At 52.4% G+C, this 22430-nt stretch overlaps 1 protein-coding gene across 1 annotated transcript; it reads right to left on the reverse strand.

The window, feature by feature from the left end:
• Window positions 1-1381: 1381 nt before the first annotated feature.
• On the reverse strand, window positions 1382-8236 carry ZNF689 (zinc finger protein 689). The gene is made up of 3 exons (XM_058680505.1): window positions 7998-8236; window positions 7724-7825; window positions 1382-2826 (listed from the first exon to the last, which is right to left on the reverse strand). Exons 1-3 carry the CDS (start codon window positions 8200-8202, stop codon window positions 1643-1645), a joined length of 1491 nt encoding a protein of 496 aa, XP_058536488.1. The 5' UTR covers window positions 8203-8236; the 3' UTR covers window positions 1382-1642.
• Between the last annotated feature and the right edge of the window lie 14194 nt (window positions 8237-22430).

A 22430-nucleotide genomic window follows, 5' to 3' on the forward strand; every position in this document is an offset into this window, starting at 1 on the left:
AGTTCTCTCTCCTCTTTGTGGTCCAGACTACAGAACCAAACCCCACCACATCAGGTCCTCACCTTGTGAGCTACAATCTCAGCCTGTGGGAAATGGTGTCTGTAGATTAGCCAAGGATGAAGAGTAAATAAGCTGGTTCAAACTGCAGACGGGTCTCCTGGACCCAAGGGCTGGACCGCCACCAAGCAGCAATCCTCTTGCTCTCCGTCTTTTACAAGGCACACAATTCATTCACCAGATCTTTTAATGAGACCTAATTCTGGCAAGTGGTGGTAGTGACAGAGGGTGGCTCATCCAGGGTTGCAACGCAGCTTGCTCGCATGCAGGATATTACACACCACCGAGTATGCCAACGGCTCCCTCACTCAGGCTGGGATCAGGAGGGTTGGAGGTTAAGATGATGACCCCCCTCCCCCTCACCCCCAACTTCTAGGATGTGAGATGAGCCATGTGGGGAAATTCCGGTTTGGCGCAGCTGCCCTCAACAAAGTGACAGGCCTCATTCACATTTCTTAAAGGTTTATTTGCTTGTTTGAAAAGCAGAGTGTCAGAATTTCTTCCACTAGGTCACTCCCCAAATGGCCATAACAGCCAGGAGCCAGGAACTCCAGCTGGGTCTCTCACCTGGGTGACAGGGGCCAGTGCAGCTGTCAGGCTGGCAGTGCAGCAGGTGGTCCCTTCACCCACAGCATCATGCAGCAGCCCCTTGCTCACATCTGACTTAGCACGCTGAACCGAGCACTCGCCCACTCGGACAGCTGTCGCAGCGTTTGTCAAGGCTGCTGCTGCATGGCCCCTGGGCACTCCTGGACCTTTTGTAAAGCCTCCACTTGCCTGCTTCAGGCTCCTTCTGGTGTCTAGCCCCCTCTGTCACTGCCACTCTTGAGTAGCTTCACCTGGTTTTTATTCCAAAGCAGGCCGAAGTCACCCCCAGCTCCCAAGGCTTTTCCAGCTGCTGCTGAGCCCAGCAGAGCACAGTTCAATTCCATCCAAATTTCACTGCCCCATTTCTGTGGGACCTGGACAGGGGACATGGTGCAGCCAGTGTCTGGAGGGAGCCATCATGGGTGGGAACTGGAACCATGTATGGAAGGAAGGAATAACCAAATTCATATTTAAACTGAGTATTGGGGGTGGGAGGGGGCGGTGTGTGGAGGGTGCAATGTAACTGTAGTTATCCAAAAGGCCACCATGTTCATAAGAAATGAGAGAAGTTCTGAACAAAGGAACATGTGGTGTTTGACAGCTCCGGTTCAGCCTCATCCCAGGAGTGAAAGGACCTCAATGGGAGGTTTCCTGGCCCGAGGCATGAGCTCACGGGGGCCCCTTGAAGCAGCATCCGGCCTGCAAGCTTTTGGACACATGGGCTACACTCTGAGATCCAGGAGCAATGATGCCCACACGCATAAGCCTCTATAGGATCGGGCAGCTGGGAGACCTTCAGGCACATGATCTCACCTCTCCTAACGGGCCTCTTCCCACCCAGTAAGGCAGCCCACGTGGCGGGATCAGCCCAAGTTCCCATTTGTGGAACAGGAAACCGGCTTCTCCTTCTTCCTCGGCTAGGGTTCTTCCTCCAGTACTGGGCCTCATGGGAAAACACACCCAGGGCAGTCGGTGCCCTCTGTGCCCCCACCCTCAGCTACAGGGCATTGTCCCTTTGTCCAGGCCCGCCTAGGGCAGATCTTGGGCTACAGACCGGGGCCTTGGTGCTGCACTTATGCACGGCCAGGGACCACCTCTGGCGGAAGCACCGGCCACAGTCAAGGCAGGGAAAGGGTTTCTCTCCGGTGTGCAGCAGCTGGTGCTGCGCCAGGTGGCTCCACTGTGCGAAGCGCTTGGCGCACAGGTCGCAGGCGTAGGGCCGCTCGCCCGAGTGCACACGCCGGTGGCTGGCCAGCAGCGACGGGTAGGCGAAGCGGCGGCCGCAGTCCTCACAGGCGTGCAGCTTCTCCTCCGTGTGCGTGCTGCGATGGATGGCGAGCGAGCCGCTGCGCCGGAAGGCACGTCCGCAGTCCGGGCAGGGGTAGGGCTTCTCGCCCGTGTGCAGGAGCTGGTGCTGGAGCAGAGTGCTGCGCTGCGAAAAGCGGGCCTCACAGTGCTCGCAGGCATAGGGCCGCTCGCCAGAATGCACGCGCCGGTGGCTGACCAGGCGTGAGGATGACGAGAAGCGGCGCTCACAGTCCGGGCACGGGTAGGGCTTCTCGCCGGTGTGGATGCGCTGGTGAATGACCAGGGCCGTGCGCTGGCGGAAGCGGCGGTTACATTCCAGGCAGGTGTAGGGCTTTTCACCCGTATGTGTGCGCTGGTGGATGGCCAGCAGTGATGGGTAGGCGAAGCGGCGGCCGCAGCTCGGACACTGGTGGGGCTTCTCGCCCGTGTGCGTGGTCCGGTGATTGGCCAGGGAGCGGCTCCGGCGGAAGCAGCGGCCGCAGTCTGGGCAGTGGTAGGGCTTCTCGCCGGTGTGGATGACCTGGTGCTGGGACAGGTTCTTGCGCTGGGAGAAACGTTTCCCACACTGGTCACAGACATAGGGGCACTCGCCCGAGTGTGCCCGCCGATGACTGACCAGCAGCGATGGGTAGGAGAAGCGGCGACCACAGTCTGGGCAAGGATAAGGCTTTTTCAGATTCTGGGCGCACTTGTGGCTCTCCAGGGCTGGCCGATCCGGGAAAGTGCAGCCACAGTCTGGGCAGATGGAGCCCCCGGACGTCTGTCTGGGGATAAGCCGGGGTTTGCTGGGCCGTCGCCCTCGCTTCCCCTTTCGGGGGGCTTCCTTGCGTGGGATTTCTTCCTTCTCCCCTGCCTTCTTTCGGGTTCTGGTTTCTACAGGGACATAGGAGAGGAGTTAATGTAACAGCAACTGGGCTCCTACACTGGCATACCCTGGGAAGACTGGTTCAAGTCCCAGCTGTTCCACTTCCCATCCAGCTCCCTGTTAATGTTTCTGGGAAAGCAGCAGCAGATGGCCCGACTACTCGTGCACCTGCCACTCTAGTGAGAGACCCGGATGGAGTTCCAACTTCCTTACAGCCATTTGGAGAGTGAGCCAGCGGATAGAAGAACTCTATCTCTCCCTCTGCCCTCACCCTGTGTCTAGCTAGGTAGAAGTCACATTCATTCATTTCTTCCAGTGTTGTTCAATTCATTAGAAAGGCAAAGACAGAGACTGACAGAGCGATCACCCATGTGGCCGGGGTCGGAGGTGGGGCATTCTGCGCCAGGCCAAAGCTGGGAGCTGGGAACTCAGTCCGTGTCTCCCACATGGGGAAGGGGGGACTCCACCACTTAAGCCATCGCCTACTGCCTCCCAGGGTGCATCTTGGCAGGAAGTAGGACTCAAGAGGGGGCAGGTGCTGTGATCGGAGATATAGGTATTGAAACTGCTTCCCAAAACCTACCCTTCCTCCAATTTTTTTTTTCAGTGTGTAATGCAAGATTTATTAAAGATAGTAGAGATGGAAACCTCCTGTGTATCATCAGGAGGGGAAACACCCCTCATTCCAGAATTTTTAAAATATTGATTTATTTATTGGAAAGTCAGATATACAAAGAGGAAGACAGAGAGGAAGACCTTCCATCTGTTGATTCACTCCCCAAGTGGCTGCAACAGTCAGAGCTAAGCCGATCCGAAGCCAGGAGCCTCTTCCGAGCCTCCCCCATGGGTGCAGGGTCCCAAGGCTTTGGGTTGTCCTTAACTACCTTCCCAGGCCACAGGCAGGGAGCTGGATGAGAAGCGGGGCCACTGGAATTAGAACCGGTGACCATATGGGATCCCAGCACGTTCAAAGCAAGGACTTTAGCTCCCAGGCCACCATACCAGACCCTGCAGCATTTTTTTTTAAAGATCTATTTATTTTTATTACAAAGTCAGATATACAGAGAGGAGGAGAGACAGACAGGAAGATCTTCCGTCCAATGATTCACTCCCCAAGTGACTGCAATGACCAGTGCTGTGCCGATCCAAAGCCTGGATCCAGGAAGCTCCTCCAGGTCTCCCACGCGGGTGCAGGGTCCCGAAGGCTTTGGGTCATCCTCGACTGCTTTCCCAGGCCACAAGCAGGGAGCTGGATGGGAAGTGGAGCTGCCGGGATTAGAACCGGCGCCCATATGGGATCCCGGGGCTTTCAAGGCGAGGACTTTAGCCACTGGGCCATGCCGCCGGGCCCCCTGTAGCATTTTTTAAATGCAATTATTCATTTACCTTTCTTACATAACACATTCACACTTCAGACATTCTTTACTGCACCTGCTTTTTTCTCAGTTAATCTAAAGCTCAATCCATGAGCATGCATCCTTACTCTATTTCAGAGCTGCATGGATTTCCATGGATGAGTCAGTTTATTTAATGTAGGTCTTCTGGTTCTTTTTGAAGGCAGTTACAGATAGAGAGGGAGAGAAAGCTCTCCTATTGGCTAGTTCACTCCCCGTGGCCCGATGGCTGGAGTTGGTTGGAAACAGGGAGTCAGGAGCTTCTCCCAGGTCTCCCATGTAGGTATAGAAGCTCAAGGACTTAGACCATCCTCTGCTGCTTTCCCAGATACATTAGCAGGGAAGGATCATAAGTGCAACAGTCAGGGCTCGAACCAGTGTCCATATGGGATGCCTGTGCCACAGGAGGCGGCTTAATCTGCAGCACGATGATGTCAGCCCTTAATTTAGCTGAGTTGTAAAAGGTAAGTTAACATAAGGGAATGTTAGTGAGACTGCAGTGACAGATAAGTAAAGGAGGCACAGTGCAAAGCCCGGAGGCTCCAACTAGTGTACAGTGGTAGGGCAGGAGGGGGGAACGAGGGGCTAGCCGCCAGTGCCTGGGGCACACAGCCCTGGAAGCCAGCAGCTCTGCAGGTGAACTTAGGAAGCCTGTGGCTGGGCCCTATGCCAGTTTGGGACTCAGCAGGTCGGGGGCAGAGGCAAGGTTTTTGGTTTGAATGCTGTAAGCATGTTTACAGCCCTTGGAAATATTTTATCCAGTGGTTCTCAAACCTGGATCCACACCCATATCAACCAGTCTATAAAGAGGAAAAAAGGCGGGGGAAAAAAGGCGCAACGCAGTAGCCTTGTGGCTATAGTTCTCACCTTGTATGCACCAGGATCCTATGTGGGTGCTGGTTCATATTCCAGCTGCTCCACTTCCCATCCAGCTACCTGCTTGTAGCCTGGGAAAGCAGTTGAGGACGGCCCAAAGCCTTGGGACCCTGCACCCATGTGGGAAAACCAGAAGTAGCTCCTGGCTCCTGGCTTTGGACTGGCACAGCTCCGGTTGTTGCAGCCACTTGGGGAGTGAACCATTGGATGGAAAATCTTTCTCTCTGTCTTTCCTTCTCTGTAAATCTGACTTTCCAATAAATAATAATAATAATAAATCTTTATTTAAAAAAAGCCAAGTTCCTACACATCCAACTTCCTGGTCCCAATTTCCCAAGTTAGATAAAATAGACAGCCACTTGCCAACATTAGCAAAAAATAAAGAAATAAATTGGGCCAGGCGTGGTGGCCTAATGGCTAAAGTCCTCGCCTTGAACGCGCCGGGATCCCATATGGGCGCCGGTTCTAATCCCAGCAGCCCTGCTTCCCATCCAGCTCCCTGCTTGTGGCCTGGGAAAGCAGTCGAGGATGGCCCAACACCTTGGGACCCTGCACCCGCATGGGAGACCTGGAGGAAGTTCCTGGCTCCTGGCTCCAGATCAGCTCAGCACCAGCCACTGCGCTCACTTGGGGAGTGAATCATCGGACAGAAGATCTTCCTGTCTGTCTCTCCTCCTCTCTGTATATCTGACTTTGTAATAAAAATAAATAAATCTTTAAAAAAAACTAAAAAATAAGGTCCGGCGCAATAGCGTAATGGTTAAAGTCCTCGCTTTGCACGCACTGGGATCCCATATGGGCGCCGGTTCTAATCCCAGCAGCCCTGCTTCTCATCCAGCTCCCTGCTTGTGGCCTGGGAAAGCAGTCGAGGATGGCCCAAAGCCTCGGGATCCTGCACCCGCATGGGAGACCCCGGGGAGCTCCTGGCTTCAGATTGGCTCAGCTCTAGCTGTTGTGCTCACTTGGGGAGTGAATCATCAGACGAAGATCTTCCTCTCTGTCTCTTTTCCTCTCTGTATATCTGCCTTTCCAATAAAAATAAATAAATCTTAAAAAAAAAAATAAAAACATCTAATAGGAGGTTGGGACTGTGGCATACCAAGTCAAGCCTCCACCTGCATGCTATGAGTTCAAATTCTGGCTTTTCCGATTCTGGTCCAGCTCCCTGCTCATGTGCCTGGAAACGCAGTGGAGCTGGACCAGGTGCTGGGGTCCCTGCACCCATGTGGGAGATCTGGAATGAACTATTGGCTCCCGGCTTTGGCCTGGCCCTTGTGGCCATGTGGGAGATGAACCAGCAGATGGAGTTTTTCTCTCTCCTTTTATCAGTTTGTAATTCTACCTTTCAAAACAGAGATAAATCTTCAAAAACAACTAACTGGGGACCAACACCAAGACATAAGGGGCTAAGCTTCTAGTTACGGTGCTAGGATCCCAGATGGTTCCCAGTTCATGTCCCAGCTGCTCCACTTCCCATCCAACTCCCTGCTTGTGGCCTAGGAAAGCAGTGGAGGACGGCCCAAAGCCTTGGGCACCTATACCCAGGTGGTAGACCCTGAAGAAACTCCCAGCTCCTGGCTTGGGATCAGATCAGATCAGTCCCCAGTCGTTGTAGCCATTTGGGGAACAAACCAGATGGAAGATCTCTGTCTCATCTTCTCTCTGTAACTCTGCCTTTCCAATAAAAATAAAATGTCTTGGGCCCGGCAGCATGGCCTAGTGCCTAAAGTCCTCGCCTTGAACGCCCCGGGATCCCATATGGGCACCGGTTCTAATCCCGGCAGCTCCACTTCCCATCCAGCTCCCTGCTTGTGGCCTGGGAAAGCAGTTGAGGACGGCCCAAAGCTTTGGGACCCTGCACCCATGTGGGAGACCCGGAAGAGGTTCCTGGTTCCCGGCTTCAGATTGGCGCAGCACCGGCCCGTTGCAACTCACTTGGGGAGTGAATCATCATATGAAAGATCTTCCTCTCTGTCTCTCCTCCTCTCTGTATATCCGGCTTTCCAATAATAATAAATCTTTAAAAATAAGTAAATAAAATGTCTTTAAAAAAAAACTGATGCTTTCTAGTAAGGAAAAAGGAAAATAACTTAGAAAAATCCCTGGCCCTAGCAAATCCGTCAGGCAACTCCAGCCCAGCCAGTTCCATCCACCCCTGCAATGAACCTAGGGCCACCCCGCTTGGGATGCGCTTCATCAGGGAGGCTACCCCACTGTCCTTCCCTTGCCAGCCAGCTTGTTACAGGGCAGCCCAGGCCCCTGCCTCCCAGACAGGCATGTTCCCCACTAACTCCCTTCAACCCAAACTCGAGAAATCCCAATTCAGTCCAGGCCCAGTGAAAAGGCAACCAGCGGCAAGGAGCACCAATTCCTTCCCACTCCGCCACCAGAGGAGCCCTGCAGATGTTGCTGTTTGCAAATGACAGGGAGGTCTCTTATTTTCTTCTGCTAGCCCAGCCCCGCACCAGCAGAGACAAGACCTTCAAGAGGGGAGGGAGAGACAACATCACACGGTAACATGTGCACCGCGTCATGGCTCGTGGGATTCCTTTAGCCCCACCAGGGAATCCCGCGGGAAGGTTGCGGCGACGCTGGCAGGAGGGCTGCAGACAGCGCACAAGCTTTTCGCACTCACTTAGCCCTCTCGGGTAGTCCTGCGGGTCTAAGGCGGCCGGTTCCCAGTCCTCAGTATTGCGTTCCAACCAGGAGATGAGGGCTGGTTTAGGACCTGCGCACCCTGGGAAAGGAGATGCCGTCAGAGCCAGCCGGTGTCCAGCAGGGTACATCCCCGCCCCTGCCCCCTGCCCCACATCGCTTTGCAGGGCGGAACCCTCGTTCGACTCCCCGGTCTGCCGCCTACCCGTCCCCTCTCTTTCCCCGCCGCGGAAGCCGAGTGGGCAGGGCCTCACCGAGCGCGCCCAGGTGGCCGTAGGTCTCCCGCATCACGTCCCGGTACAGGGCCCTCTGCGCGGGCCGCAGGCACCCCCACTCCTCCGGGGAGAAGTACACGGCCACGTCCGCGAACTTGAGGGCCCTCGGCCTCCTTCCCCTTCTCCGAGCGCCCTTGGCCTCTCCTGGTCCCGACCCGGAAAGAGGAGCCGAAGGCGGCGCCATTGGCCCCCCGAGAAGCCCCTGCGCCACGGCCTCTACGCCCTCCCTCCCCACCAATCTCACACCGGGGCTCGGCTCCCTGGACGCTAGCGGATTTAGCAGCCGCCTCCGGCCCAGGACTGAGCGTGGCACCACCAGGAGGCCCGGAGGGAATCGGAATAGCCCGCCTGTGCCGGGCTAACGGAAACCTTTCACTGTTATTCAGGAAACTCCTGCCCTAACTTGAGTGCAAAGCACCGGAAGATGCCTTTGGGGAAAATGGCGGCGCGGGAACTGCACAGCCTTTGCCTGGAACACAGGCGGCTTCCAGCTATCGATTTTATTGACCGGAGCGCCATGCCGGATCCCTAACCTCTTTGCCCTCAAGTGTGATGGCGCCGTGATTGTGCTTCACGCCCTCTGCTTTTTGCCCTCCCCACCGCACGCATTCATTGGGCGGTGACCAAAGATGCAGCGTCCTGATTGGGTGGGTGCGAAGGCGGCCTGTTTGAACACGGCCGGCGGATGCGTCAGGACAGGAAGCAGGACCGTTAGGGTAGGTGCACAGCAATGAGCTCCAAGCGGGGATTGGTGAGAAGCTCACAGCCTAGCTTTGAAGGATGGAGGGATTTGAGCGACAAGGACAAGGATGAGTGACAGGATCATTTTGTCCAACTCGGAGCTGAGATTACCTTGGCTGCTTTTTGTTTGGTTGGTTGGTCAGTTGGGGTGTGTGTGTGTGGCTTTTCTGAGGAGCGTGCGCTTCGGAGGATGGCTAACTTCATAATTTTTTTTTTTCCAGCAGGGAATTTTTTTTTTTTCTCAGAACAGTTACAGGGGGATCTTCCACCTGCAGATTCACTCCCCGAATGGCCTCAAAGGGCAGAGCGGAGCCGGGTGGAACCCAGGAGCCTGGAAGTCCATCTGGGTTTTCCACATGAGTGGCAGGGGTCCACCCACTTGGACCATGCCATCTTCTGCTACTTTTCTCTGGCGCATTAGCGGGGAGCTAGATCAGAAGTGGAGCAGCTGAAACTCCAACTGGTGCTTATACGAAATGCTTGTGTCGCTGTACCACAAAACTGCCCGTTTGTGAGCCTCTGCTGGCGATCACCCTGCATTTACTGATGAAAAATTCTCGGGCCCGGCGGCGTGGCCTAGCAGCTAAAGTCCTCGCCTTGAAAGCCCCGGGATCCCATATGGGCGCCGGTTCTAATCCCGGCAGCTCCACTTCCCATCCAGCTCCCTGCTTGTGGCCTGGGAAAACAGTCGAGAACGGCCCAAAGCTTTGGGACCCTGCACCCATGTGGGAGACCCGGAAGAGGTTCCAGGTTCCCGGCTTCGGATCGGTGCGCATCGGCCCGTTGCGGCTCACTTGGGGAGTGAATCATCGGATGGAAGATCTTCCTCTCTGTCTCTCCTCCTCTGTGTATATCTGGCTGTAATGAAATGAATAAATCTTTAAAAAAAAAAAAGTTACAGCATGCATAGGTTCTGCTTTGCAGACCAGCTGGAATGTGACTTTGGCCTAAGCAGTCATTCCCTGTAAACCCAGACTTGGACAACAGTGTGAAAAGGTGAGTCTTGGGCCTGGCGCTGAGAGTGAACCAGCAAGTGAAAGATTTACAGAGAGGAGAGGCAGAAAGATCTTTCCGTCTGCTGATTCCCTTCGCAACAGCTGGAGCTGAGCCATCCTTGACTGCTTTCCCAGGCCACAGACAGGGAGCTGAAAGGGAAATGGAGCAGCCAAGAAATGAGCCAGTGCCCACATGGGATTCCGGAGCATGGGAGGCAAGGATTTAGCCAGTAGGCTATGGTCCCAGTCCCTTAAGTGGAAGTTTGCTCTCAGATGCATGCAGAAGTTTAAATCTCCAAATTGTAGGTTAATGTAACTAATGATGTGCCTCAGTTCTGGTGTTTAGGAAGTGACCATATTGAGGTTAGGGTATAAAGGAGGGGAGGGTTGTGCCTCTAGATAAATAGGTTGATACTAGAGCAGATCCTTGCACATGTCACCCTAGAAGGGATGCTCCAAAGAATAGACACGAGTGGGCATTGTGGTGCAGTGGGTAAAGCGACAGCTTGGGATGCTCACATCCTGCATTAGAGATCTGGGTGCGGTCTTGGCCATTCTGCTTGTGATCTGGCTTTCTGATGATGCACTTGAGAAACAACAGGTCACAGGTCAAGTACTTGGGGCCCTGCCACCCTGTGGGAGACACTCAAGGAGTTTCCGGTTCCTTGTTTTCAACCTAGCCCAGATCTGGCTGTTGCAATCATTTAGGGGGCTAACCGGTGAACCATTTCTCTCTTTTGCACACCCCCTCTCTCTCTCTTTATTATTTTATTTTGATAATCTTTACATAGTTGATTAGGGCACAAAGAGTCAAGGACTAGAGGAAAGTGGGTAAGACCATAGTTTCCACATTAATAATATATATTTTTTCTGTTTTTGGGGTAAGGGGGGAGATAAAGGGAAAAGCCCCTCCCAATCTCCCACCCATCCCAGGTCCCCAACATGGGGCATGCTCTGAGGGTCCTGCTCATGCAGTTTTGATAGTTAAACAGTTCTGAATTGCTGTCACTCTCGCCGTTCCAAGCACGATGAAATCTCTTCAGAATCCCCTGGCTGACATAGTCTCTTCATGGTTGGGGTTCTGAGATCAGCAGTTCAGTTGGAGGGATCCCCGAAGAAACTTCGTCTGAGGTGATCCCAGACCTGATTCTTGTGTGTGATACCTTTCCCTGGCCTTGTCTGGGCTGCTCCCTATTGTGGTTCCTGCACTCACCTACAGGGACTGTGTCCTGACAGACGAGTTGCCCAGGCTCCTCCATCAGAGCCTCTCCCAGTGCCAAATCTCACGCATACCGGTGGATCCATGGGCCAGCCCTACTTAGTCTACCTCCTGTCCTGGCAGGAACAGTGGCCTTTCCTGACTGGCCTTCAATCCATTCTGGTTCTTACTGTTGGATGTTTCAGCCCAGCCAAGGTTTGTCCATACCCAGACACAGCTCATACATGGCTCAGTAAGGGCAGAGACCTAACCTAGCCTGTTCTGCATCTACCCTGGTCCTCCAGAGCACCAGATGGTGTCGGAGTCTAGCCCGAATCAGAGCACCCAGCCCCACTCCATACCTGTGCCAAGGGAGACTGCAGCCATATCCAGACAGAACACAGCCCCAATTCCAGCCCCTACACTCACGAGTGGGAACCCCAACCCAGCCAGGCTATTCTCTTAGCTCCCTAACCCAGCCTATTCCCAGCCATAGATTGTGCATGTGCCAGTGGTTGCTCTGACCCATCTGGGCACAGCCCCCCCACACCTGTATTGGCCTTTGCCTTAGGTGCCGTGTCCTGGCCTTCCTGGCTCATGCAAACCAGCCAGTGTAAGAGCCTAGCTTAGCATGACCTGTGCTCCATTCTGCTTTCTGTTCTTGCTTGTGAGCTAAGGTTTGCTTGACCCTGCCTGGTCCACCTTCTTCCATAACCAATCCACTTTAGCCAGCGTTTGGAGCTACTATGCCCAGCTTGCCCGACCCCCAGGCCTGGACCATGTGATCATCAGTGAGAGTTGTGATCCACTAGGGAAGTTTCCCAGGTTCCTCTGGTTGACCCACTCCCAGACCCAGATCTCATACATGCCAGTGGGTGTTAGGCCAGTGCCCAGCATAGTCTGCCCTTCCATTTTGGCCTTGTATGAGCTGGTGAACGATGCAGCCTGGCCCACTCCACCCCACACCCTGTTTAGGATGCACATTTTGGTGTTGCTGCCTTGACCTGCCCAGACTGTTATTGGTTCCTTTACCTGTAAGTGATGGCAAGTTCCATGGTCACACATAGCTCAGCCCATCACCACCCCAATTCTTGAGCTAACCAGCGAGACTTATATTTCCACAGGGTTTGACCCACACATCCCCCCACAGATTCTACCCCTGGACCTATTTCTTTCGCGTGCTGGTTAGTGTCATGACCCTGCCTAGTGTGACCCATCCTCTATTCACAACTCCATCAATGTTGCTAGGTACTGATACCTAGCACTGCCAGACAGGCCACCAGCCATAGCTTTTGTGTGGACTGGCATGTGGCAGTCAGAGATACTATACGCTAAAAGCCTATCTGAGGACTCCCATGTGGACTGGTGAATCAGTCTGGACAAAATGGATCTTATGGACTCTCCCCTCCAAACCACCAGGTCTCAGTCCCCACGCTTGTCAGCAAGTTTGGTGACCCCGTCGCTGGGAGTCACACAGGATTCATCCCTCACCTACATTCACATTGGCCTTATCCATGGATGTTCCTAGGCAGCAATTACATACCCTAAAAACCCTAGAGCCGGGTGGCCAGCAGGCAGAGCCTGGCACCCAGTGGGCACACTGACTGTCCAATAGCCTAGAACTCTATCACCTCATGGTGACAGTATCCTTGGCCCAATTCTCAAGCATTGGGTCCAATCTGGCTCGGCCACCCTTCACAGCCACCACAATGCAAAGGGCTCCTTTCAACTCAGCCCCCCAGCCAAACACTGCCCAAACTCCTGCTGCAAGATGGTGGCGGCAGGGCAGCCCCCCAGCCAAACACTGCCCAAACTCCTCCTGCTGCAAGATGGTGGCGGCAGGGCAGATTCAGGGGCTTAATCCGGTTCCCAAGATTCCCTCATGGAGTACTTACCCTGAGAGAAGAGATCTCTCGGACCTGGGAACGCCTAGGACTTGGTCACGGCGTGGCAGTGGTGACTATGGCCTGAGTCCCAAGCTCCTGGTAGTATGTTCCCTGTAGCAAAATCCTGTTGGCTGAATGGGATCTGACTGTTTTCTCAGCATAGGCTTCACCCAGGCCACACCCAGCCTCTCTGCCGCTTGCAGCCACTGGGAGCTCCATGGTCCTGGCTTCCAATTGGTCCAGATCTGGCGGTTTTGGCCATTTGGGGAGTGAACCAGAAGCTGGAAGATCTCTTTCTGTCTCTGTCTCTCCTTCTCTTTGTAAATCTGCCTTGCAAATAAATAAACATAAAAAACATAACAACAACAAAAGCCAGCCTACCAGCGCTTTACGACTCCCAACCCCTCAGGCATGGTTCCCCACAGCGCTCAAGGATTGGTCTGTCTCCTTAACGGAAACAACCTCTGCGTGCCCACTGATGTCTTGGGTTAGAAACTGAGACGCGGTTGCTAGAGAACAGCGGACGCATGCACGCAAATGGGACTAGGGAGCCGTTGAGTGCTGTTTGTCAGTATGCTGAGCCGGCATGTCGGCTAGGGTCTTCCTCGGCTCCTTCCGTTCTGCTGATTCCCACAAAGTCTGCAGATCAAGTATGTCCTGGCCACAGAACCAGCTGGGTGCTGACAGGCGGCAGTTATCTGGCAACTAAAACATCTGTTGGAACTTGTGCTTTGCACCAGGTAGGCGGTAATGCTTATCCCAAGCCTACCTAGCTGCACGCGTGGGGCTGTTTGTGTTAACCGTCTCGAGGGGGTTATTATACACACAGCTCCCACTCACTCCTGGGATGGATCAGGCCCTGGCCTCACTCAGGGAAGATATCTCTCCTTTGCTCTGTAAATCTGCCTTAGTAATAATAATAATAAATGCCATCATCTCACTTCCTGAATAGAGAAGGTCAAACTCAGTAGTGGGGTGAGGAACTTCCTCTACTGACTCATTGGAGTGGACTCAGCCCCCTGAATTCAATGCACCCAGCCTAAAATTCCAAGATCCTAACTAGAAGCCCCCTCTGCCAAGCCACTACTCCGCAAAGCAATGGCTTAAAAATAAAGTCACGAAGAAAACAAACCCTTCTTGTTCTCTTCTCTCTGTGCGTCCTCGCTTTGTGGAAGAAATGAATGGAAGGTGCCCAGAGCCCCTCTTGGTGATCCACCCGCCTGGGACTCAGGGGAACCAGTCTGGAGCCCTGGCTCCCTCTGGCGGCCGCTGGTGGAGGACACTGCTTGCTGCTCTGTGAAACTGGGATCCTGTGTGTGTGTGTCACTGCATTTACTGTGTACAGTCTAGGGGCCTTGGCGGGCAGCTACTTCAGGAGTGATTACCTGAAAGAGACAGAGCTGAGGCAGTACAGGCTGAGCAAAAATACAATTCCTTTTCCTGTGCCCACATTGTAGCTACCTCACTCCATATCATTCACATGAAAATAGAGAAAAGGTAATAAACCATTGAGGTTACTTACGAGAGCGAACCAGCAGATGGAAGAACTATCTCCTCTCTGTGTAACTGCTTTCCAAGTAAATAGAAACCTGGGGCCAGCATTGTGGCATAGCAGGTAAAGCCAAGGCGTGCAGTGCCCAGCATCCCACAGGGTCTTCTGTCGCAGACCCAGTAGGTCCACTCTGACCCAGCTCCCTGCTGAAGCACCCACGTGAGAGCCTCGGAAAAAGCTGCTGGCTTCTGGCTTCTGCCTGGGCCAGCCCCAGCTGCTGCGACTTGGGAAGTAAACCAGCAGCCACAAGACCTCTTGCTTCTCTGTCTATCCCCCTCTTTCTAACTTTACCTTTCAAATACAAATTAACAATCCGTTTAAAAATTAACAAACTGGCAGCTTTGGTTTTAGTTTAGTTTGGTTTAGTTTATTCGAAAGGCTGCTTCACCTCCCAATAGCCGGGTCTCATCCAAGCCCAAGCCAGGAGCCTGGGACTCCCTCTGGAACTCTCTCTGAGCTCCCGCGGGGGGAGCAGGAACCTTGTGAGGCACCACCTGCTGCCTCCCAGGAGCCTTGGCACGGAGTAGGATCGGAAGCGCGGAGCAGTGAGGACTCGAACCAGGCACTCCAGATATAAGGATGCAGACATCTCTAGCAGCGGCTTCCCTCCGTTGGGCCACAAGCTCTGGGACCGCTCCTAACCTTTGGGTTCGGGAAACGCCTCTTTCCCGCCCTCCCACTCTGGGCGTTTCTGAGCTCTGGGGAAACCTCCCATTTTGGAGCCGCAGTCTAAGCTAGGCCCTTACTTAACATGGTGACGCCGGCTTCACCAACTGTTTCCAAAAGCAGTGTGATGTCCCCTCGTTCGCTTAGGCTGGCGAATCTTACTAAATAAGGTGTCCTGCAGAGATTCACTCCTTCTGTCAACCTGTATTGCTACAGCCCGTCCCACCGCGACGTGTACGGGACCGTCCTTCCGCCTCTACTCTCGCGCGCCCCTAATAGGAAAGTTCCAGCCGAACGCCCAAACCAGCCGAACGTCTGCCGGAGTCCAGCTCCAGCCGGAGTTCGGAGCTCGGGAAGGGTGCGTGGAGTCGGCGATAAAGAAAGACACAGACACTGACACTTGGTGCGTTCTCACAACAGCCCAAGAAAAAGCTGTCCTTTTTATTTACTCAAAAACTGCACAAGCTTCTGCAGAAGCAACTAATTGTTCAATTTTTTACTTCAAGACTAAGGGGGCATGTACAGACATTCAGTCATTCTGTCTGCACTTCAGGGCTAAGCAGGTGCCCCTAAAGATAATTCTTAAAAACACTGTATTCATATTCTTCAAAGCAAGCCATTATTCATTCTTCAACAGTAGCCATGGAGCGACAGCCAGGACTCCAAGGCCAAGGCACATGCGATTACCTGCTAATCAGTAGTACATTCCTACCACATTTCTGTTTCTACAATTTGCCCATTATTTAATGGGAAAATAGGTTACAAGGGAAAACATATAAAATCTAAAAACAAAAGTTACAAATATTAAATCCCCCTACAACTATAGACTCTACAACCCCATAAACAATGAAATAATCAAAAGTATTTTTCTTTAATAAAAACATCCTTAATTCCTCTAGCTAAAAATTATAAAAGCAGCTAAGACAGCTACATTTTCTATGCTCCAAAAAATTGCAAAGACAGGCTAGCCTATGAGATAACAATAACTATAGTTATTGCCATAGCAGTTTCAGCTCTCACTCCCATCACTTGCATTAATATTTAGGATATTTTCAAGCCCCCTCCCAGAAGGAGTGCTACATGTCTGGACCAAATTCTGAGGCAATGGTTAAGTACCCAATAAGGTGTCCAAAAATGGCATGAGCTTAATTGTACTCCAGTGTGTAAATTGTCAAAGGCCCACTCACCAAGACATTATCAGTGACATTAACTCTCAAGCTCACATCTGTTGCAAAAACCGCCTCTGGGGCAAGCAACAATGCCTCAATAGACTACAGAATTCTTAGGGGAGTGCTTGAGCATCCATGCAACCAGGGGGTGAAACAGCGTCAAGGTGGTCAGAGAGACTTCCACCGGGCCTTGCCAAACAGCTGGAAGCTCCTCCGGGCCTTGCCACACAGGGGAGCTGTTTTCTTCACACCTTCGTGTCATCCACACCCACTGCACGGACCCCAGCAAACGTCCTAACAAGACTCACGGTGATTGGGCTTGGGGGGCTATGCGAGGGGCACTTCCATGGAATACCCGGAATCCCGGTGCTCTGTGAGGCTCGTGGGCGGTAGGGTCTGGGTTTCCGGAGGAGAATCGCGGAGCAAGTGAAGGCTCTGGGGAGACCCTAGGATCCCAAGACTGAGCCATAGCGGCCGTGGGTGTGGTGGAAGGATCCAAACCCGCCTCTGCAGAACTCGGCGTTCAGGGGCTGCGCCTGGGCTGCTTCGACCTAGAAATGTGGGAGTCTTGGCTAGGGTGTGGGGTCATTGCATTCCAAACCTGTCTGTGAGCGTGGTCCTTAAAATATTTTCTTTCCTTTAAAGAAAATTTTTTAAGATTTATTTATTTTTACTGGAAAGGCAGATATACAGAGGAGGAGAGACAAAGAGGAAGATCTTTCATCTGATGATTCACTCCCCAAGTGGTCGCAATGGCAGGAGCTGAGGTGATCTGAAGCCAGGAGACTTATCTGGGTCTCTCACATGGGTGCAGGTTCCCAAGGCTTTGGGCCGTCCTCAACTGCTTTCCCAGGCCACAAGCAGGGAGCTGGATGGGAAGCAGGGCCCCGGAATTAGAACCAGTGCCCATATGGGATCCCGGTGTGTTCAAGGTGAGGACTTAAACTGCTAGGCTATTGTGCCGGGCCCCTCTTTCCTTTAACAAAAATTGTTTTTAGTATTGTTCACATAGATGAGAGGCATGCATGCCTATATGGGCACCTGATGAAGGCAGGGAGGGTTGATGTATAGAGGAAGGTGGGTAGAACAAGTGTTTCAGCTGTTTTTATTCTCCTGGTCTGCTGGGGTTGTGGGAAGGGGGTCTCTCCTTGCTGTCAAACCACATTAGCACCAAGGGATGGGTGATGGTCCTTTAGTGATGCCTTGGAGCAGTTTTGATAGTTCTGAGACATCAGCAGCTTGCTTGCACCAGTGTTGACAAAATCTTTCCAAGGTTTGTTGGCTGACCAAGTCCACCTTAGTGCAAACACAGACCCAAACACTTGCTGCAAAGCTCGGCCAGGAGAGTTGTCCAACCTTTTCTACTTTCCATCCTCTGATGAGGCACTCCACATCCTCTACTGGCCTGGATGAGCTGGCTGTCATGTCCTTTGTGAGCATCTGGACATACTGTCCACTGCACGGCATCAGCAGCTGAGGAGGCACTCAAAGGCTCTTACGGCCAGGGTTTAAGTCCAGCCATTTAGCTGGGGAAACTTGGGCACAGTATGCTGCCTCAGTGCCTAAATCTTCCCCTTATAAACACTGGGATCCCATATGGTGCTGGTTTGTGTTCCAGTCTGTCCACTTCCCTTCCAGCTCCCTGCTTGTGGCCTGGGAAAGCAATAGAAAATGACCCAAAGCCTTGGGACCCAGTACCCATGTGGGAGACCTAGAAGAAGCTCCTGGCTCCTGGCTTTGAATGGGCTCAGCTCTGGTCATTGAAGCTATTTGGGAAGTGAACTAGCAGGATGGGAATTCTCTCTCCTTCTCTCTGTAAATCTGCATTTCCAATAAAAATAAATACCTTCGAAAATAGTTGGAAAAGTCCCCCCAAGAAACCTCACCTGGGGTGACCTCACAGTTGATGCCTGCATGCACCAGCCAGTACAGGGTCAAGTTCCACCTGTCAGTTACACAAGCTAACACACAAACCAGTGGATGCAGCTGCCTGGTCAGTTCTGCCCCCATCACCATCTCTAGTGAGAACTGATGGATGTTGTGGTCCATCCCAGCCTAACCCACCACAGGCCTGGTCCTAACCCACACCAGCAGGTGCCACGCCTCCACCAGACCTGCCCCTAGCCCTGGTTTTTACATGTGCTAGCATGTGCTGCAACCTAGCCTAGTCTGTCCCACGTTCTGTCTAGCTCTTATGCACTCCCATGGGTGCTGCAGCTTAGCTCAACCGAACCTGCCCCCAGACCCAGCCTGCACATATGCTGACAGGCGCTGCCACCCAGTCCAACCTGACCCATCCCCAGCCCTGGCTCTTGTGCTTGCCAGGAGAAACTGTGGTCTAGCCTGACATGACTTGCATGCATTCCTGGCACTTGCCAGCTGGTGTTGTGGCCTAGTCTGGCCAGCCTATGTACATTCTGGATCTCATAATGTCAGTAGGTGCAGCAGCCTCGCCTAGTCTGGTCTGAGCCCAGACTGAGCCCACATCCCAGTGCAAACTCTCATATTTACCAGTGGAAGCAGCAGCTCAGCAAGGGAGTCCCCAAAGTTCCCCTACCAGGCCCGCTGCCAGCCCTGACTATTGTACATGCCAACAGGTGCTACAGCCAATGCTGAAATGGCCTGCCTTCATTCTTGGCATTTGTTGGCAGATGCTGCAGCCTGGTCCAGTCCAGCCCTGGCTCCTACCAGTGTCTGGGTCAGGCTTTGAGTTCCAAGGTCCAGCTTGGCTTAGCCCGTCACCATCTGCAGCTCTCGTGCAAACTGGCAGGTGTTACAGTCCCACACAGGCGAGCCCACAAGTCCCTACAGAATCTGCCCCTACATCTGGTTCTTTTACTTTCTGGTGGGTGATATGGCCACCCCTGGCCCCTATACTTGCTTGTGTGTACTGTGGCCTAGTCCAGCCAGGCTTGCCCTGCCCACTGACTCTAGCTTTCGCTTGTGCCAGCCAGCAGCAAGCAATGCTCCTCAGCTCAGCCCATGTCTCCCACGTGGGCAGGTGCCTTGGCCTGGCCTAGACATGCCCTCCACTTTCCCCCCTTTAAACCAGCCTCCCTCAGCTCCCTTGCCTACCTGAGTGTGCAGAGGCCCAATTCGTGGAAGTCCCCTGAAGTCATTCAGCTACCAACATGTTCTCAGTGGCCTCCATTCCTACACATCCCCAGAGCCCATTTCCAGGGCAATCTGCAGTCACCACCAGCAGCAGCATGCCACGATGCAGCATGCCTAGGGTCCAGAGTGGTGTGTCCCAGTGTTCCTCCAGCTTCCCCATGTATCAAAAAGGAGGCGGGGGCTTGGGGGGAGGGGCACAACCCAGCACAATGGTTGAACTGGCTAGTCCTCATACCATAAGCACCAGGATTCCATATGGGCACCAGTTCATTCTCTAAGTGCCCGCAATGACCAGAGCTGACCCAATCCAAAGCCAGGAGCCAGAAGCTTCCGCCAGGTCTCCCACACAGGTGCAGGGTCCCAGGATTTTGAGCCATTCTCTTCTGCTTTCTGAGGTCACAAGCAGGAAGTGCTGGGTCATGAACTGCAGCCCATAAGGAGTTAGATTATGGTGCCTGAAGGGGGAAGATTACCCAACTTAGCCATTGTTTCGGGCCCTGACCATGTGTTGTGAATTGGTGAGCTGTAAGAAGTTCTAGCTCACTCTGCTTGAGGCCTGGGAAAGCAGTAGAAGATGGCCCAAAGACTTAGGATCCTGCACCCATGTGGGAGACCAGAAAAAGGTGCTGACTGCTGTCTTTCAATCAGCTCAGTTCTGGCTATTGCAGCCACTTGGGCAATGAACCAGTGGATGGAAGATCTTTCTCTTTTTCTCTTATTCTCTTTGTAAATTTGCCTTTCCAATATAAATAAATAAATAAATAAATAAATAAATAAATAAATCCTTTAAAAAGGAAGTTCTAGTTCAATAAAGCTGTTTTAAAATCTGTGTGTGATCCAGCACAGAGCTGGGCAAGTGGAACAACCATGACTCAAACTGGCACCCATATGGGATGCTGGTGCCACAGAATGAAAGAATAGTCCGTTGAATCATGGCACCAGCCCTTCTCATGGACTAGTTGAAGGAAAGTTTTTGTCAGGGTCATTTTGGGCAAGATCCTGTTCATATAAAATGAGCACACTGTAGCCTGTGTTTGGATACCCCAGCTCTGCTATTAACCATTAGCTTTGTAGCATTTAATCAGTCGGCTCACAGCTTTGAACCTCAGCAGAATCAAAGTCCCTACCCTGCAAAACTGTGACACTTAAATAACACTGTGGGGACAGATGGTTGGCATAGCAATCCAAAAGCCCGGAGTCCATGTTGAAGTGCCTGCGTTTGACTCTTGGCTGAGCTGCCACTTCTACCCTTCTGCTCATGCACACCCTGGGAGGCAGCAGGTGATGGCCCAAGCAGATGTGTCTCTGCCACCCACATGGAAGGCCTGATTGGAGTTCCTGGCACTTGGGGAATGAACCGGCAGATAAGAATGCTATCCCCCTTCGATCTCTGCCCCTCAAATTAAATAATTATCATTGTAATAATAATATAGCAGTTACCAGTTGAACCGAGTCCCCCAAAAGGAGTTTGTGTTTCCAAATTCTGGCTTCTGGGATCTCTGATCAACCTTGTTTGTAAGCACGGTCTTCATTCTAATAGCTGAACCAAGATGAGGACACATTCACTCAGACAAGCTGCCATCCAACTGGCATCTTTGGAAAAAAAAAACAGGCTCACAGGCAGACACACAGCAAGAATGCATGCGACAACAGCAGCCGAGATTGGAATGGGTGCAGCTGCCATACAAGAAATGCCAAGGATTGTTGGCAACCATCAGCCGCCAGACATAGGCCAGGAAAGCTCCCATGTAGGGCCTTGGTCAGCTAAGAGCTGGATTTTGTTTTTAAGACTTCTTTCTTACTTTTATTTAAGATTTGTTTATTTGTTACTGGAAAGGCAGATGTGTCAGGTCAAAACCTCTTGATAAATTTTATCATGTGTCACAGATGTAGGTGACAACATGTTTACAACTCTCTTGAGAGAAAAACCTAAATTCCTTTTGTGTTATAAACCTGAACATAGAAGCACAGTTGTTAACCTGACTTTTCTGGGGGAAGGCTGTGGTGTCAACAAATTGATGAAAGAGCGTATTTTGTCCCATTTGGAACTTTATGATGAAGTGTTGGTCATTTCAGAAAATCATGACACTGATGGTCGCACTCACAGCATCTAAATCACCAGTGCAGCTCCCCTTGAGGGTTTACATTCGTAGCTGTTTGCATATGGACAGCCTCCAGGTGCAAACATATGACACCTGGATGTGGTCTATTTGGAGTCAGCCTGTGGGGAGCACACGAAGACACTAACAGTACCATTATCTCCTATCACAGCACTGCTGTCTTGTATGACAGGGTCCTTGGGGCCCTGCTACCCACACACGGAGACCTGGATAGAGTTCTTTTTTTAAAAGATTTATTTATTTTATTGGAAAGTCAGATATACAGAGAGGAGGAGAGACAGAGAGGAAGATCTTCCATCTTCCAAGTGAACACAATGGCTGGTGCTGCACCGATCCGGAACCAGGAGCCAGGAGCTCTTCCAGGTCTCCCACATGGGTGCAGGGTCCCAAGGCTTTGGGCCGTCCTTGACTGCTTTCCCAGGCCACAGGCAGGGAGCTGGATGGGAAACAGGGCTGCCAGGATTAGAACCGGCGCCCATATGGAATCCTGGCACGTTCAAGGCAAGGACCTTAACCGCTACGCTATTGCGCCGGGCCCAATGTAATGTATATTTTCTGTTTAAACAAAAAATATTTACTTGGGTTCAGCGCAATCCCAGGCCACAAGCAGGGAGCTAGATGGGAAGTGGAGCAGAGTATATGAACTGGTGCCCATATGGTATCTTTGGAATGCAAGGCGAGGACTTTAGCCACTACAGTACCACGCTGGGTCCCCCTTGGTTCTGTTTTTAAGAGGCAGAAAAACAGATTCATCCTTTGCTTCACTGACCCCAGATGCCTACAGCAAGGAGACAGAACCTTGCTCATAATTTGCCAGGAAACTGGAATCTACAGCTGGCTAATGATGGAGAGGAAGGGAAGCACACAGATCTTGGTTTATCTGAAACAATTAGGGATGGGACAAGTGTCATCCAGGAGCCCAGAATTCCACCCAGGCCTGCCATGTGGATGGCAGGAACCCAAGTATTTGA

Source organism: Ochotona princeps, chromosome 24 (assembly GCF_030435755.1).
Source record: "Ochotona princeps isolate mOchPri1 chromosome 24, mOchPri1.hap1, whole genome shotgun sequence".
Classification (NCBI taxonomy): Eukaryota; Metazoa; Chordata; class Mammalia; order Lagomorpha; family Ochotonidae; genus Ochotona; species Ochotona princeps.